The sequence below is a fragment of the Leptodactylus fuscus genome, chromosome 5 (assembly GCF_031893055.1).
Source record: "Leptodactylus fuscus isolate aLepFus1 chromosome 5, aLepFus1.hap2, whole genome shotgun sequence".
NCBI classification, from domain to species: domain Eukaryota; kingdom Metazoa; phylum Chordata; class Amphibia; order Anura; family Leptodactylidae; genus Leptodactylus; species Leptodactylus fuscus.
In genome coordinates this window covers 98,622,705-98,642,568 of record NC_134269.1, presented here as the reverse complement: position 1 = coordinate 98,642,568, position 19,864 = coordinate 98,622,705, and the positions used below count along the sequence as shown (strand labels likewise).

Genomic DNA, 19,864 nt, shown 5'->3' with positions numbered 1-19,864 from the left:
TGACAGTGCTCTGAATTCAGCGCACTGTCGGCTTTCCCAATCTGTGCCCCAGGTAAAGAGCTATCGGTCCCAGTACCGTAGCTCTTTACAGTCAGAAGGGCATTCCTGACAGTCAGTCAGGGATGCCCTTCTCCACAGCAGCACCTATCGCGTTGTACAGTGTGAGCAGGAAGGATCGCACCCTCCCCTCCTGATAATACTCGTCTATGGACGAGCACTTTGAGCAGAGGGAAGGGGCGTTCCTCCCCGCTCCACAGTACAGCGCGATAGGTGCTGCTGTGGAGAAGGGCGTCCCTGACTGACTGTCAGAAACACCCTTCTGACTGTAAAGAGTTACGGTACCAGGACCGATAGTGCTTTACCTGGGGCACAGATCGGGAAAGCCGACAATGCGCTGAATTCAGTGCACTCTCAGCTTTCCAGCAGTATATAGAACTGCCTGTGCCCAAATCGGTGAAAGGTCCTCTTTAAGACAGTTGGCAGAGCAGGACAAGGATCAAGGTGGACCAAGATGGGCATACTTCAGGCCATAAGATTTCCTATCACTGATGCCAGAAAACTGGTATGAGTTATAGCTCAAATCTATGCCAGAAACATACAGCACATATCACTCATATTACATGCAAACAGCATACGTCACTAAGACAGATGCATATAACACACATCACTCATATTAAATGCATACACTCATATTACATGCATACTGCACACCACACTGATATATTAGATACATGCAGCACTCACATTATATGCATACAGCACACAAATCATAGTGGATATTTTAGTCACTCATACACTACACACATACATACATTGTTAACATTATATAACACACATCACTCAGCATATACATCACATACATCCTTTGCTCACACTGTAATACACTCGCCTGCTCGCCACACCTTGGCAAAACTACTGTAAAATGGACACACACACACACACACACACACAACTCAAATATATATATATGCACAAAATTCACACTGCAGAGCTATTTAAAAAGAAAAAAAGTGAAAATAAAAAAAGACCACTGTAAAGTATTCTGTTGCTCCATAATTAAAACTACTGAAAAGCTGCAAAAAAAATACTTTAATGGAAATTCTGATCTGTAAAAAATTATATGAGTGGATTAAGATTGAAATAGATTATCCCTTAATCTGTACCTAACAGGCCCAGGCTAGTCTCATCACTACCTACAATACTTGCCTTCAACCTGTTTTGACAGATGCTTTTTTTTACATGCAACTCCTAGCTTCAATCCATCTGTTTCCACATGTTTATCTCTGCAGTGCCAGCCTGTACCTCCATCAATGTCAGTTCGTATCCTTCAATCTTGTACAGCTGTATTACGGAATGTGTCAGTCTGCGTTTTGCTGTACCTGACACTTTGTATTCTGCAATAACTCTTCCTCCTTGTGTCATTGTCAAAATCACACTGTCATATTTTTGCAAATCTTATGTCCTTCTTTGTACTCATATTGCTTGCAAATTGTATAAAACCACATGGACAACCATGTACATTAACCAGATTTATTTATTATATTTAAATATACATCTGTTTGTTCAGACTAATGTTATACATACTAATCCTTGCTATAGGTTACTTTTATCAATGCAAAAAAAATAAGGTGCATCTAGACAGTGTCAGACTGAAGAGTCTAAGTCCCACCAGTGGAACCTGTTCTTGGGGCCCTCTAAATAACCCCCTGCTAATAGCCTACACCCCTGCTTCTTCACTGACATCTTACATATGTGTTGACTTTCTGGAGTTATTGAATATTTTCCCCTATAGTATTGTGCAGACCCGAATAGCTAAACATATGTGCACCCCACATTATAATGCTCTACGTGGGATTTACATTTTCCACAGTGCCCAGAGCACCCCATAGTGGCCCCCACAAGGTATATAACACTCCACACAACATAATATGCTCCCCAGAGCCCCAACACAGAATAATGTTCCCCAAAGCCCCCACACAGTATAATACACCTTAGTGGCCCTACACAGTATAATATGCTCCCCACCAACCTCACACAATATAATATTCTCCCCCCCAGTATAATGCTTCACAGTGGCCCCAGAAAGTATAATATGCCCCCGCAGTGCGCTCACATAGTTTAAGATGTTACCCAGAGTCTGCCCCCCACCAAAGTATAATGCTTCACAGTGTCCATCACACAGTATAATATGCTCCTCACAGAACCACCCCCAGTATAATGTTCCACAGTGCCCCCTACAAAGTTTAATATGCTGCAGAGAAGCCCCACAAAATATAATATGCTTCACAGTGGTCTCATGTGGTATAATAGGCTTCCCACAGTGCAGAAGAATAAATCTCACAGTATAATAGCCCCGCCACACACTCCCCCCCCCCCCCCGCCCCTGTATAAATCTCCCCAGTTGTCCCACAGAGTATAACATTCCACAGTGGCCCCCATTATTATAATATGCTCCCTGGAGTGGCCCCACATGGTATTATACGCTCCACAGTAATATCACAGTATAATTTGCTCCACAGTGACCTCCACAAAGTATAATAAGTTCCCGAGAAGCACCACACAATATTAAACGCTTTTTAGTGGCCACACACATAAGAGGCTCCTCACATTGCAGAAGATTAAATCTCACAGCATAATTGGTCCCACACACTGCTCCCCCAGTATAAAGCTCCACCGTGCCCCACACAGTATAACACTCCACAGTAGTCACACACAATATAATATGCTCTCCAGAGCCTCGAACCAGAGCCCAGCTGCAGAGTCAATCTCAGACAAATGACTAGTGCTAGAGCCCAGCTTTTTTCCAGAAATAGTGCATGTGAAACACAGGTGGAACAAACTTTGCAATATACAGAAGTAGCAAAGATAGTCCGAACTTCTGCATGTAGACAAACTTCTGCAGAATACAAAAAAAAAAACCTGTTCTGAGTTAACTCTGCTACACCTATACTTCACTAAAGAATAGTGCCCATTTCTCCAGTCTTTACTTCACTCCTGTCTGAATTATTTGGTACACTGTCCACAAGTAATCTCAGTTTAAAATGAGCTCTATGGAGGGGAGGGAGAAGGAGAAAGATATGAGGCCATCTATAGCACTAAACTAGTCAGTTTTTCCAGAAGATTGGACAGTAATCCCTGATAACTAGAGATGAGCGAACAGTGTTCTATCGAACACATGTTCGATCGGATATCAGGCTGTTCGATGTGTTCGATTCGAATCGAACATCACGTGGCAAACTCCAAAAAAATTCGATTCCCCTCCCACCTTCCCTGGCGCTTTTTTTGCACCAATAACAGCGCAGGGGAGGTGGGACAGGAACTACGACACCGGAGGCATTGAAAAAAATCGGAAAAAGTCATTGGCTGCCGAAATCAGGTGACCTCCATTTTAGACGAATAGTGGATTTCAAATCCGGGTCATATGAGAATGTGAACTTTGTGACTAAGAGACAGGGATAGCTGTACAGGCAGGGATAGCTAGGGATAACCTTTATTTAGGTAGGAATGTTATTAAAAATAACTTTTTGGGGCTCTATCAGGTGTGTAATTGTGATTTTTGTGACAAACTTTTTCCAATAGGAATGCATTGGACAGCGCTGATTGGCCAGAGTACAGAATTAGACCAATCAGCGCTGGCTCTGCTGGAGGAGGCGGAGTCTAAGATCGCTCTACACCAGTCTCCATTCAGGTCCGACCTTAGACTCCGCCTCCTCCGGCAGAGCCAGCGCTGATTGGCCAAAGGCTGGCCAATGCATTCCTATGCGAATGCAGAGACTTAGCAGTGCTGAGCCAGTTCTGCTAAGCACACACATTCAGCTCTACTTCATCGGGCTAATAGAATGCATTGGCCAATCAGCGCTGGCCAATGCATTCTATTAGCGTGAACTGAGTTTGCACAGGGGTTCTAGTGCACCCTCGGCTCTGCTACATCAGATGTACATCATCTGATGTAGCAGAGCCGAGTGTGCATCAGATGTGTAGTTGAGCAGAACTGGCTCAGCACTGCTAAGCAGAACTCTGAGCAGAACATCTGTCCTGTCTTATCAGACAGATCCGACTTCATAGAAACGCTGTGTAAACAATGGGAGGAATAATTTCACAAAGCAGGAAGACAAAGCAGCAATAAAGCAATATATTTAGGAAAACTCTTCAATTTACACAAGCAACCAGTATAGATAGGATCCTTGAGATGGTACTAACCTTTTAAGAATAACTTTGTAAGAAAGAGTGGGAATGACACAGAACTGGGACCATGAAATGGTCTATATAAAACAGGCAACCACTGATTACTCTAACACAGTCCATGCTTCAAACCTTTTATTTTATATGTCTGATAACCAGAGACCTTTTATACTCCTAACATGCACTTATCAGCGAGATACTGCTGGTATTAAACAGAAGATGCAGTAAAGTTTCACAAAGGTTTATACCAGTAGGAGGTAGATTGTTTCACAAGGTGGATGGCAGGACTGCAAAACAGCTTAGGTCACATGGGGATAAATGTTTTAGCATTTCCAAGAACTGCAACTAAGACGATACATATCCAATACAATCCTTGTAACCGTGGCATGATAATACTGATACAAAGAAACCTGAGTTAATATCAAAGCCTTCTAACCCCAGCTTGGGATGATCTGATTCAGAAATTCTGCAAGGTCATAAAGCTTATCTGACAATTAATCTATTCAACGCATTAAACTCTCCAACCGCACAGCACCCAGGGGCTCAGACCAGCTGCAGTAAACATTTTGCTATTAATTAAAATCCCAGCATGCCCTGCAAGGCGGACCCATAACTCCTATGCTGGAGGTCAGCTTACAGCACCCCTGAATGAACTTTTTTTTTTATAAACACCCTCGGAAAAAAAAAAGGTTCAGCATTTTTTGCACTCAAAGTTTACAACAATCTTAATATCTAGAGAGCTGCAGAGGTGAAGCCCTTTAGATATTAACAACGTATGTTGGGTTAAAATGATCAGAGTACAAAGTAAAAGTAATCACCCAGATGTTATGGTTGCATTTGCTCACAGTAACAAAGAGGTTAACTAATCAGGATCAGATAGATCTGAGCAGCAGGGACCCGGCAGCTATAGACTCCTCAGTTCCCGAGTGCACACCATAACTTAGTCCCTGTGTAAAGTGCAGGATAGCACACCATATTGAGAGGTGCCTGTCAAGGGCTTGTCACAGCCTATCACAATTGTGTAGATATTTAGGTCACTCAATCCATGTTCAGATGAATAAAACAGTTCTTTAAATTTCAACAACAGTACCGTAGTCAAATCTTGCAGACAGTAGAAAATAACGTAGAATATCCAAAACTATTTGGTCTATATCTAAGATCTTTCTCAGTGGTAGGCAATGGCAATGGAAGGATATTCCATATACAGATACCCATTATTTTTCACTGCCTACAAGTGATTGCCTGCATTTCATCACTGGTATTGTTCAAATAAAGAACCATTTTCTTCACCTCAACATGGATGCCACCAATATCTATACAATATTTAAAGGGGAAGACCAGGTAAAAATGGACAACCCTTTTAATGTTTACATCAGCTGGGGGCAGTGAAGAAAAAAAAAAAAGCATACTCACCTGTCCCCCTTGCTCCAGTGCCTTCCCGTGTGTCCCGGTTCTCCTCCTCTCCCGGATCTCTTCCAGAGTTGTGCTGAAGCCACTGATTGTGGCTGCTGAGGCCAATCACCTGCCTCAGGAAGAGAATCCATAATGTCACAGGTAGTGACATTCAGGCCAATCAGCAGCTTCAGCACAACTTCGGAAGAGACACTTTCTGTATCAATTCCTCACAGTTTTCTAGATTTCCCTGTGCATGTATGATTTGTCTATCTCTGCTCTCCTTTAAAGGGGTTTTCCGGGCAAGAAATAATAATTAAAAAAAATGTCTGTTAGTGCTATTAATAAGTGTACCCAAATAGTAGTGTTGTGAGTAATTTCTGGATTTCTCTGTGAGCTCCTAGTATCTTCTGCATTTATTTCTATGGACATCTTCCTGTTCTGTGTTTTCTACGACTACCATGAAGCCTTGTAGGGCCGGAACCTCCGCGGCGGCAGGGAGGGGTTGCTGCCCCTTTCCTCTCTCTGTCCACTGTCCTCTTCTTCCGGATTGTTAAGGGAACGGACCGGAACCTCCATGGCAGTGTGTGGGGGTTGCAGGCCCCCTCCTCAACCAGACCTTGGACTTCGGTGCAGGGGTTATGCGGCCTGCCGGAGCCTATACAAGTTTAGCCGCTGGCTATACAGTTGGACTCTGGAAGTTAGCTCCCTCTGCTTGTGTTCCTGTGCCTCTGCCTTGATTTCCTGGTCCAGTTTATTGACTCTGCTTTTGCCTCCCAATTTTGTACTCTGCTCTCTCCTGTTGACAACCCCAGCTTGCCTTTAGACTTCTGCTCCTTGAACCTGATTTTGTACCGCTCTTCTCTCCTGTTACCGACCGGGCCTGCTTGACCTCTCTTCTGGATTACCCTCTGTACAGCGCTGACCGAACATTGACCCGGAATTGGATGACTTCTCTTTGGTATACTGCTGCCATCTTCTGGCAACTGCTGCCTTCTAGTTCTTCAGACCATCATCACAACTCTGAAAACCTTCTCGTAAGTGATTCCAGCGTTTGGGTCCACTGTGACTAGTGGTGCGCTGCGCGTCCAGCTCTCCCTGACTCATACCGCCCTGCTGACGGTAGCCTCCAAGTCCATCCCCACCATCAGATAGGTGCAGTCTGGGGTGCGCAAGACGCCCAGTGCAGTATTGTAACACTTTGATCTGTGAGTCAAGAACTGGTACTCACTATTTGCTTGGTGCTGCATCCTAACACTCATTATGTGAAATGGGCATAGGATAACCCTCCAATAAGATTGCAGGAAATACGGAGGGTGGTGGGGGCAGAACATCTTTCCTGGAACTCTGGATGCAGTGATCACTATGAATCACAACATCCAAGGGGTTAATCCGCCACAGCATCTTCCGACTTCTGGTGCTAATCCAGGGCCTTGGCTATACAATACAGCTGAATGCCATAAGTACTGCCATACAATTCCATACTATTATGGCATACACACTTATCATGAAGTAATAGTACGCTGTAAAGCAGGAAGGGGTTAAAGAGGATCGGTCACCAAGTAAAAATTGCTTACATTTGATTCTCGCCATTCCCATAGACAATTTGGTATTTTTCATTTTAAAATCCGTCCCCCCATTCAAAACATATGAACCCTGTAAGATTATATGTAAACTATTTCCAGTTCTTCATGTGGACAGAAAAATTTTATTCTCATCAGAAAAATAAGGTTCCCGTCCACATAAATAATTGACACAACCCTTGGGAATTGCAATTGTCTTTTTGTCTCGTAATTTTTCAACTGGAGGATTTAGCAGATGAACAGCATTTATTTTATTTTATTTTTTATTTTTTTTAAATGTAGATTGTGAGCCCCACATGGGGCTCACAATGTACATTTTTCCCTATCAGTATGTCTTTTATTGGAATATGGGATGGAAATCCATGCAAACACGGGGAGAACATACAAACTCCTTGCAGATGGTTTTATGCCCTTGGTGGGATTTGAACACCAGGACTCCAGCGCTGCAAGGCTGCAGTGCTCACCACTGAGCCACCGTGTGGCCCCCATGAACAGCATTTATTTGATCTTTTGTCTTAATATTGTTACACTGTCCATAGTGGAGAGGGATTTTTTTTTTTTTTTTTTTACTTGTCTGCATTGGTATCTGTGAACATTCCTGTGCATATTATGGGTGTAATTAGGTTATGTCTATACTGAATAGTTCTATTGAGAATACTAACTTAGAAACAGATAGCAATTCTTTTCATGTTAAATGGGGTCATTGGATTAGGGTTGTTTTTTCATTGACAATGTGGAAAATTATAACGTGGACCTGTTTGTTTTTTTTTCCATTCTGCTGTGACAGACGCAGTATTTTTCCGCTATAGGTGTGGTAAAGAGTCTCCTGGTGTTCCAAGAATCAAGATGACAAAGTTGACTGATGTTTTGCTAGTAAGACGTATCAGGTTTTGATAATGAAATTACAGAAGGGAACAAAACATGCTATTAAAAAATCCAGGGAGGATTATAAAACAAACAAATAAAAAAGGTCAGACAATATAATCCTCAAGTGCACGTTTCATCTCCAACACTAAGATCAGAGTGTAAACAGTAGCATCATGTCTAACTTTAGCAATAGCCTAAAGCCATAAGTAGAGCAGGTTACTTTTTAGAAATATATTAGCACTGTTGTAATCTCTAAGGCCCAGCAGTAAACAGAGTGCTAAAAGGGCAATCTTGCCCAGTTTTATATAGCTTATGACTTCTCTTTAGCTTGAAAGGTGAAGTTGGAAAAAGCTGTGGTATTTATGCACAGCCTTCACAAGCACTATACAGCTAAACTTATAAAGTGAAGATCCAGGTCTACAATGTGCAGTATATACAGTCAGGCCTGCAGCCTCAAAGTTTGACAAAGCAGAATTATTCCCTCTAAAGTAAGAGTGATGCATAGGCGGGAGTATTCAAGGTACAGGACTTATAACAGTGCCTGCTACAACAAACAAAAGTGACAAATTGCATCCACATACCAGTACTTCATAGTGCACATAAGCCTCTCTGCTATGTAAAAGGATGCCAATATAAATTGTAAATGGTAAGTGATGAGCCCTATTATAGATCAGTGACTTGGCTTCTGAGTGAAAAAGGACAAAAGGGCCAGTTAAAGGGTTGTCCTGGATGAATTGATATTACTAATCTAAACTACGCCCCCCAGCTATCTACTAAATTACTTAGGCGATCTAGGTAAAAATAGATTTTTGATACGCTGACTGCCCCAGGCACATTTTCGATTTTCCAGTGATGTTCTGTTTCCCCTTCCTGAAATGGAACATCATCTATACTAACTTTCACCCCCCTGCCCACCATACTTACTTATGTTCCAGTCTAGACCTTCTTGGCATGGGACGTCACTTCATCTTCACCCAGAAGAGATGACGTCTCATGCGCAGACGGTCCAGATCAGAAGACAGGTAAGTAGGATTGGGAAGGGGGCGGTGTGAGTTAGTTAGGAAAGGCTAGTAGTCGGTGGGTTAGGTAAAGAAACACGAAGGGCGTATGCATGAGAAAGGGATGTGGGAGGCATTGAAACATGGATTTAGTGTGTGACAGAGTAAAGTCCAAGGCATCTTGGTAGTTGTAGATAACACAGAACAGGAAGATGTCCATAGAAACAAATGCAGAAGATACCAGGAGCACACAGCGAAATCCAGAAATTACTGAAAACACTACTATTTGGGTACACTTATTAATAGCACCAACAGACTTTTTTTTTTTTTAATTATTTTTTGGCTCGGTAAACCCCTTTAAAAGGAGAGCAGATATAGATAAATCATACATGCACAGAGAAAGTATAGGCAAATAGATCTAACAATACCATAAAGACCTATTCCCATCTACAGAAGTTATAGCAACTCCAGAGGATATGCCATACATGTCAACCAAGTAGAGGTTCGGATATTATAATTCAGAACTATGGTGAGGATGGGAGTGTGGTGAGCCCCTTGCAACTCATATTCCCTAATGCATAAAAGGAGGGGGGGGGGGCAACGTGAAGAGCTACAGAAACAGCCGATCAGTACCAATTTTCAGGGTCAGGGCTCAATTATCTTCGACACAGAGCAACTTTGCTGCTTTAATGAACACGCTGTACGATCTGTGGACAACATGGTATGGAACAAGTGTACCTGAGCAGACTGAGTTATAGGAGTCTGGGAAATGGGGTTCAGTAAAACATGTAATATATATAGATATATATATAGATATATATATATATATATATATATATATATATATATATACATACATACATACACAGTCCTATGAAAAAGTTTGGGCACCCCTATTAATCTTAATCATTTTTAGTTCTAAATATTTTGGTGTTTGCAGCAGCCATTTCAGTTTGATATATCTAATAACTGATGGACACAGTAATATTTCAGGATTGAAATGAGGTTTATTGTACTAACAGAAAATGCGCAATATGCATTAAACCAAAATTTGACCGATGCAAAAATATGGGCACCTCAACAGAAAAGTGACATTAATATTTAGTACATCCTCCTTTTGCAAAGATAACAGCCTCTAGTCGCTTCCTGTAGCTTTTAATCAGTTCCTGGATCCTGGATGAAGGTATTTTGGACCATTTCTTTCTACAAAACAATTCAAGTTCAGTTAAGTTTGATGGTCGCCGAACATGGACAGCCCGCTCTCAAATGATCTGAAAACAAAGATTGTTCAACATAGTTGTTCAGGGGAAGGATACAAAAAGTTGTCTCAGAGATTTAACCTGTCAGTTTCCACTGTGAGGAACATAGTAAGGAAATGGAAGACCACAGGGACAGTTCTTGTTAAGCCCAGAAGTGGCAGGCCAAGAAAAATATCAGAAAGGCAGAGAAGAAGAATGGTGAGAACAGTCAAGGACAATCCACAGACCACCTCCAAAGAGCTGCAGCATCATCTTGCTGCAGATGGTGTCACTGTGCATCGGTCAACTATACAGCGCACTTTGCACAAATAGAAGCTGTATGGGAGAGTGATGAGAAAGAAGCCGTTTCTGCACGTACGCCACAAATAGAGTTGCCTGAGGTATGAAAAAGCACATTTGGACAAGGCAGCTTCATTTTGGAAACAAAAATTGAGTTGTTTGGTTATAAAAAAAAGGCGTTATGCATGGCGTCCAAAAAGAAACAGCATTCCAAGAAAAACACATGCTACCCACTGTAAAATTTGGTGGAGGTTCCATCATGCTTTGGGGCTGTGTGGCCAATGCCGGCATCGGGAATCTTGTTAAAGTTGAGAGTCGCATGGATTCCACTCAGTATCAGCAGATTCTTGAGAATAATGTTCAAGAATCAGTGACGAAGTTGAAGTTACGCCGGGGATGGATATTTCAGCAAGACAATGATCCAAAACACCGCTCCAAATCCTCAGGCATTCATGCAGAGGAACAATTACAATGTTCTGGAATGGCCATCCCAGTCCCCAGACCTGAATATCATTGAACATCTGTGGGATGATTTGAAGCGGGCTGTCCATGCTCGGCGACCATCTAACTTAACTGAACTTGAATTGTTTGTCCAAAATACCTTTATCCAGGATCCAGGAACTGATTAAAAGCTACAGGAAGCGACTAGAGGCTGTTATCTTTGCAAAAGGAGGATCTACTAAATATTAATGTCACTTTTCTGTTGAGGTGCCCATACTTTTGCACCGGTCAAATTTTGGTTTAATGCATATTGCACATTTTCTGTTAGTACAATAAACCTCATTTCAATCCTGAAATATTACTGTGTCCATCAGTTATTAGATATATCAAACTGAAATGGCTGTTGCAAATACCAAAATATTTAGAACAAAAAATGATTAAGATTAATAGGGGTGCCCAAACTTTTTTCATAGGACTGTATATATATATATTTGTTAAAAAAAAAAAAAAAATATATATATATATATATATATATATATATATATATATATATATATATATTTTTTTTTTAACAAATCCTTGTACGGTTACATTAGATTCACACTTACTATGGTCCACCAGAGGTCCAGAACAATGGACTAGCAAAACAATAAAATAGAGGTTACATAAAGAGCCTGGTAGACCCCAAAAGACTAAAATGGGGTCCGTTTAGTGTTTCTTGTTTTATATTGATACCAGAGGCAAAAAAAAAAAAAAAAACTGTGCAAGTAGGACTTATTCATCCACAGATTTCAAATGGATATTGCAACAGACCCCAACTTAAAGGTGAACACAGTCTTATGAATCTTGGCTATGTGTAATATTTTTTTACAGCGAGAAAAGGAGTAACCCTATCTGGCTGCAGTTTTGTTTTTTGGTTTTTTTTGTTTTTTTAAAGGACCCCTACAAATCTGCAGATTTTGATGACTTTTCTAATGTATATGGGTAGCTGAAGATGGTGAAACATTTTCAGTAGTTCACTGTAAATATTAATAACTGCACATTTACAAATGTTAAGTGTACATGAGACAAAAACTTTCTATACAAAATCCATCAACATAGATTGACTTTGACAGTTGTCAGGTGTAATACTACAGAAATAAGACATAGGATAGATGGAAACGGCCCCTTATTCTGTTGTATCAGTTCGATGCACAAGGGGTTACAAAAACCAGACTAAGCTAATCCTTCTGAAGAACTGACTTTGTAAGCACATGTCTCAATTTGTGTGCAACTGGCAGATAAGGGCAATTTCCAGGTTCCAGTCGGCTTAGCAACTCCTGGGATAATGCTCCATTGTCTCATAAAGGGCTTTCTGTGGGACAAACAGTATGGCCAAGAGCACTTTGGGATCTTTCCAAGACTAGCTGCTATGGAGAAGCACCTATGACAAATTACCAAACTATTTCCAGGAACACATGCAATAAAGCTTTACCCTGGAGACTTGTCACACAGTAAGGACAAGCAAAAACAACCTGCTCAGAATGCAGATTCTGCAGAAGGATCTTGGCATCAATGCCATGTTAGAAAGTGTGAATCAGCTTTAGTCATAGTAGGTATGTGGTGAACTTACTGGAAAAGCTGCAATTCAGCAAAAAGATTTCAGTGATTTTGTCAGAGTTAAAGAAAAAGGCTGGTGATTACAGTGATGCGAACTAGATGACAGTAGGACGAGGATCTCCCACTGACTCCCAGCAATAGGACATGCAACTTCAATATGGCAATTAAAGGGTTGTCCAGGATAAAAATCATATTTCTAAACTAAGCTGAACACCATCCCCTCTCCTAGCTTCTAAATTACTCACTTTATCAATAATGTATATTTACCCATATTGCTGAGGTGGTCGTGTGACCACCCCAGACACATTTTCAGATTTTCCAGTGACATTCCCTTTCTCAGTTTCTGGAAACTGAACGTCAACATTAGTGAACCCCACACCCCATCATACTTACTTGTCTGGATCATCTGAGCACGAAACATCACATCCTTTTGGGGGCTGGCTCCTCCTCCCAGGTGCCGGCAGACGTCAAGAGAGGAGGAGCTGGGCCCGCAGAAGGATGTGATCTCCCGTACCCAGAAGATCTAGACAGGAAGACATGCAAGTATAAGGGGGTGGGGGCTGAGTTAATTAGTTAGTTATTTGGGAAGGGCAAGAAGTGGGCGGGGTAGCTAGGGAAACAGAGAGGGAATATGAGGGTGAGAGGGAAAGGTAGTGCAAGTCAGCTCTGAGTGAAGAGCAAAGCATCATGGTAGTTTTAGGAAAAAAGAACAGGAAGCTACACCATGTAAACAAATGCTGAAGATGCCAGGCGCTCCTAGAGAAAACCAAAAATCACTCAAAACACTGGTAAAAGTATTTGGGTACATTTATAAACTTATTAATAGAACTAACAGACCCTTTTTCATTAATAATAATAATAATAATAATAATAATAATAATTTGCCTGGAAAACACTTAATTACAACAAAAGTCTGTACCAGGAAAGTAATGTTTACACCCAACCCACCCCCACCTAGTTACTTACATTCCACCAATAGTGACTGTTGCACAGGTACGTTCAGGAAATGCTGGAGTGGTTTCTGTGGCTGCACTCGCCGATCGGATGTAGTCTACATTCACATTTACCTATGACAAATTGAAAAAAGGATCACATATATTTAAATGGTCACTATCTTAAGACTCATTTCATTACATAGAACATGCAATTCTACACTTTAATTAAAAATGTGGCTGCTTTCTAAAGTTCCTGCCACTAATGTCTCCTTTCTAGTTACTATTAACCTATGTTTACATGGCAGAAAAGGTGGCGGAAACCTTTTCCCCCTTGTGAAATTTCCGCGCGGCCAGCCGCGACAGGATGCCGATACAACATTCAAATCCCCAGATTTTGGATAATTCTGCTCTTCTTCACTATGCTACTATCGACATCAGTACTCCCGATCACAAATTTTAAAGCTTATTGGAGTGGTTGTGGGCTTACCACAACCTTTTAAGGTGAGCATACACCTGTATATTGAGCTACATGTGCTTTACTTTATATAGCACTTAGCACTGTTCTCAGTCCTGCTGTTCTGGAGCTTCTATGTACTTGAATCTACTTCTGGCTGATTGTATGATTATAGATGGAATAATACAAACAGCAAGAAGCTGTACTAATTGTGCTCATAATTCTTTTATATTGTGTTTTATCTGCTTGGTTGCATGTATATACCCTGTATTTACAGTCCAGGGTTCCTGGATCTAATATATTATGGACACTTGGAGTTTCTCAGGTATTTGTTTGCAATTGGCAGTATTGTAGAATAGTATCTGCAATGAAAAGGGAAGGAGGCAGACTGTTGCTTATTGTGCACATCTCCTTTCAGCCATAATGTGATTAGCAGCAGAAAAACTGATAGGACACCATATATGAAGGCTTATACAGTCATAGAATAGACTGCCCAGCAAGACATTTCATCTTTTATTAAAAACTCAGGTACCATTTACAGATTATATACTCATCCAAACAGCAGTAATAATGCACATAGAGATTGAAAAACTTAACCATTAGAGATGAGCGAACAGTGAAATGTTCGAAGTTCGATTCGAGTAGTCGCTCAATACTCGACTGTTCGATCGAATACCACCAAATGGGAGAGGCCACAGGAAAATGGCCGACGGACATGCGCAGTTTGCGCTTTTTTGAAGAAGAGAAGAGGAGCACAAGAGAAGAGAAGAGGAACACAAGAGAAGAGAAGAGGTGCACAAGAGAAGAGAAGCGCAAGAGAAGAGGCGGGAGGCAGAGAAGACGACAGAGGCTGTCACTGGAGAGTTTTCAAGCAACACTGGAAATGCCCCTAGTGCTGTGAGAAAATTCATGAAAGAAAGAAAGAAAGAAAGAAAGAAAGAAAGAAAGAAAGAAAGAAAGAAAGAAAGAAAGAAAGAAAGAAAGAAAGAAAGAAAGAAAGAAAGAAAGAAAGAAAGAAAGAAAGGAGGCGTGGATAAGAATAATAAAGGTTAGAGAAGAATAGCTTTTCTTAAGGCTATTCATACATCTATTTAGTTTAAAAAGGGTATTCTAGTAATAGAATCCATTTAATATAAATAATTGTATCTAAATATTATATTTATAATACTAAACCTCGCATAATGCTAATATATATTTTTTTAGCAATTTTAAAGGGGTTTTTTTACGTAGTTATTCAAAAGAACCTGCCATTGATGCAGTCTAGACTACAAAACTGACCCAGGTTTACAAACAACAGATTCAGAACCCAATCAGCCGTTCTGTGTATCAACATGAAGAACCCAGTCTCTGTGAAGAAATCACCTTTCTTTATTATATCCTGCTACTTCTAGGTAATTCACTATGGAAAGACACTAGCTGATTGCAGTGAAATTGCAAAGGCTGAAATCCCATCTACACCGAAGTCTACAGAAAGTGCAGAAAATCCTGCACAGAGGACCGTTTTATCCACCATTTTCAGTTTTGAAATGGCGGACCCCATTATATTCAATGGGGTTCGCCAGTGTCCATGTTTTAGTGGTCCAGCAGATCCAAATGATGGAGACCTTGGCACTAATGTGAACCTAATGTAAGCATGTCAGAAATGTATGGTTCTAGCATTTTAAAACCCAAACAAGTAGTGCAGATTTGTAGCAATGTGCAGAATGTTCTAGCAGCGCATCCATCTACAGGAAGGATAAAGGTTTCTATAATAATCACAGGCTGAGTCTTTCACTGTGTCGTGTTCCATCTCGCTGACATCTCTCGCACTCATCAAGCCAGGAAAAAGGAAAATGACAGCTTTCAAACATCAGCTAATGCTAGGCAAACCCTCCTAAACTATTGTGCTTAATATAAAGGAGAGGACTGAGGGGAGCTAGACTAAAAAAAGGACAAGACCACAGCTTCAAGATTGAAAGAAAAATGCTTTAAAGATAAACTGCCAGATTAAAACAATATAAAACAAACTGTGTGCCAGATAATCCCTAAGCAGCAAACTAAAAGTGATACGACTAGCAAAAACTGAGCCCTGTTCTGGTCAAGAGAGGAAGTAACCAGCCTAACATTGCTGTGAAAATGCCACGGCCAAAAAAAAAAAAAAACACTACATTTCTACAGCAAAAACACTGCATTTTACAGTACCTGCAAAGTATATGGGATTCTGGCTAATCCCAGTCACACATGGTGGAACACAAAAATCTGCAGTGGAAAAGCTGTGTTTTCAAAAAAGCCCATGTTTTTAAAAATCACAGCAAGTCAATTACCGTATTTTTCGGACTATAAGACGCACCCTTCTTTCCCCCCCAAATTTTAGGGAAAAAAAGTGCGTCTTATAGTCCGAATGTGGCGCCTGGCATCCGCTGTAATAGAGAGGCGGAAGCCGGCAAGTGATAGACGCCATTACAGGTGCCGGGGCCTGCGACATCGCTGCGCTCCTCTGCCCTGCATGAAGCCAGCAGCGGGAGGAGTGAGCTGCTATTCAGCTCCTCCGTCCCCCCCGCCGCTGGCTTCATGCAGGGCAGAGGAGCGCAGCGATGTCTCAGGCCCCGGCGTCTATCCCTCGTCTATACTGACCCGGCATCCGCTGTACTAGAGAGGCGGATGCCGGGTCAGTATCGGTGGCCCCTTCTCCCCCAGGGCCGGTCCCCACCGGCCCCGTACCTGTAAAGTTGCAGGCCGGCTCCTGCGCGACGATATCGCAGGAGCCGACCTGTTCGGGTGACAGCCGGGAGCCTAATGAGACTCCCAGGCCTGTCACTGCTGTATATTAGTATTGCGGCTGGGTCTATGACCAGCCGTAATACTAATAGACAGAATGTCCCATAGACGGCAATACAGTTGTATTGCCGTCTATGGGACTTGCAATCAAGTGACCGCAGGTTCAAGCCCCGGGGGGGGGAATAAAATAGTAAAAAAAAAAAAAAAAAAAAAAAAAGCTTTACAACTATATAATAAAAATATGAAATAAATAAAAGTTCTAAATCACCTCCTGTCCCTAGAATATATATATAAAAGTAGAAAATCATATATCATAAACCACCGGGGTTTTTTTCAATAAAAGGTGATCTAAGAAATAGATATTCCCCAAAATGGTATAACTAAAAAGTACTTCTGGCCCCGCAAAAAAAAAACACTCTATGCATCCCCGTACAGCTGCAGGGTCACCTGTCAATGTGGCCTTGCAGCTGTTGCAAAACTACAACTCCCATATATTAAATATTTTACCAGTTTTTGCTTCAAAATTTTTTTTCCCTATTTTCCTCCTCTAAAACCTAGGTGCGTCTTATAGTCCGAAAAATACGGTATATCTGTGGAAACGTTGGTTTGATCTCTATCGGTATAATATGGGCAAAAAGTCAAATAAAGAATAACTCTATGGGGGAAAAATAAAATCACTGTTATTTATATGTAGTGAATCTGTAAACAATCTTTCCCACTATAGGGCTAGTTCACACGGGCTAAAGGGGCGGATTTTAACAGCGGAATCCACGTCATATGGTGGTCCACGTTTCAATGGTGGTCTATGGAGACCACTAGCTTTCTTTTTTCAGCTATCGGCAGCTGCCGATAGTGGGAAAAAAAAGAAGCGAGCTGCCCTTTCTTCAGGCAGAAACCACGGCACGCTGAGCCGCGGCTTCCGCCTAGCGGCAGCACCCTCCGATTTCGGCTCATTCATTTGAGCCAGCTGCAGAGGTGAAAGCCGCGAGTTCGATGGTCGTGGCAGGCGGGTTTTGACCCGAGAGTGACGCGGCTTGCCGCGACTCTCTCGGTGTCAAAACCCGCCCCACGTGTGAACGAGCCAACTCTTCTCCCTACTCTCACTCTCTGTGTGCCGCCCCCTTCTGCACGCTCCCCTGCAGTGAAATCACAGGTAATAAAGGTATTGTGACCACCTCTGTTTTTGTTTCATTTGCAGGCCTTGGTGTTTTCAAGTAACTTGTGACAAAATGTCACTATGGCATGTGACCTTTTGAAAGCCATCCAATAACCTGTCCCCCCTCCCCATGCCTGGAAAGCAAGCTCAGACACACATACTGCTTCAAAGACCGCCTGTCGCTGCAACCTTGACGTATACACACTGCCTCTTACACTCCCCTATTGCAATGGCCGCAGCAATAGGCAACAAGGGCAAAGCTACAGATAGTAGGCATGTCTGAGCGTGGTCCCGAGGGAGGGGGGGGGGGTAGTGAAAGGCTTACAACATGTCACAGTGGCATTTCATTTGCAGGCCTCGATGCTTGCAAGTCACAACTGTGGTGACCTGAAGGTAAATCAGCTAAATGGTGCATAACTTTAACATGATGAGTATTAGAGATTTGTTTATATTAAGGAATGCTGCCATTTATTTCTCTTAGAAACTGGATACCCCTCTCTAAGAGTTTTTTCTTCTAGATAGTTTAAAAAAATCTGCCAAAGTGACCTGTACAGATAAGTTTTATGTACATGATCTGTGACCTAGCAACCAAGCAATTGTCACTGTGATTGCGGGAAAATGTGAACCCTTTTACAGTGATGGAATCAGTTTCAAGCTTTTTAACCGAGGTGTTACTTTATACTGTAATCCTGCCCATTTTTAACTATGAAAAACTGAAACAAGTGGTGATGCACAGGTCTTAATCGTGTGTACTGAATAAGAGAAGAAGAAAAACACCACCAAAATGCAAAAACATCATCTTCATTAACTGCTTTCTTTGAAGGCTCCTTAAAACCCCACAAGCAACAGCCTGATACAGAAAACCTTCCACATTAAAAAGCAACAACACAGATCAACGCTGTATTGATGAAGGAGGTGAAGTGGTGACCAAAGAACTCACTGGAGGCAACCAGTGTGCAAACAAGCGTTCATTGAGTTTCATAAAATATAGAAACCTTAGGGGATATTGACTGAAAGAGCTTACATAGTGTATTACAGCAGAGGAAGTAATAGGTCATCATACTTCATTACTTTGGGCAATTAAATCTCTGTATGGCCATACATATATCTTAAAGTACCTATTAAAATGTGCATATTTGGGTCATGACACTTGACCCAATATTCATGCAGCAATGGGTTATTGACTCTGCTTTATGCTAAAAAAATAAAAAACAACTAAAGAATAAGCTCTAAATGTCAGAATGTGTTAGCAGATAAGGTCATGTGAGGGGAATTAACACACTTTCTAGATAACGTATGGTAGCATACTGTACCTTTCAATGCACTGTGCATCGTTATATCATTTGTTGAAGCAAGGCCATCGTCTTAAAGTGACCTACTGTCATACACAAATTTCAGGGAAGCTGGGTGGATTTAGTATGCCATTTATGGTGAGGCACAGTCCTCTTAATAAATCAGGTGCAACCTATGGCTGGGTCGTGGCCTAAATGGAAATCTTTGCCAGCGATCTTCAAGAAAGGGTCAAGGCATAAAAAACGCAACTTGCAACAATTTTAAAACCCTTAACTTCTAGTCCATAAACCATTAAAGCTCTCATGAGATCACATTTTTTGGCATTTTTTTTTTTTTTAATGGATGCAAACTGATGGCCATCCATTTACATAGACATCAACGTGAACTGAATAGAGCCTTAGATTTATAATGTTCCAGAAGAATAAGTGCAAAAATTCTGCTAGGGCTAGGCGGACCTATTTTCTATATCTAATCTTATTTCTAAGATATCATTATTTGACACACGCCTGTATGCCCTGATATGTGCCCCTGTGAGTGGAGGAACATTATTCACATATTGTCATCAGATAGCCGACCACCCTGTTTATCCGGAGGGGTTGCTAACATGAGTTGGTTGGAGTCTCCAGCCAGTGAAGGGGCACATTGGTTTGGAGTATATTGGTTATTGTG

General features: G+C 41.5%; 1 protein-coding gene across 2 annotated transcripts in view; it reads right to left on the bottom strand.

The window, feature by feature from the left end:
- The window catches only part of SND1 (staphylococcal nuclease and tudor domain containing 1), a 437,816-nt gene that overhangs the window by 292,607 nt on the left and 125,345 nt on the right, over positions 1 to 19,864 (bottom strand). For both annotated transcript variants that reach the window (XM_075273874.1, XM_075273875.1), the window contains exon 12: positions 13,567 to 13,667. In XM_075273874.1, the coding sequence (XP_075129975.1) occupies positions 13,567 to 13,667 (101 nt within the window). The remainder of the gene's footprint in view (positions 1 to 13,566; positions 13,668 to 19,864) is intronic.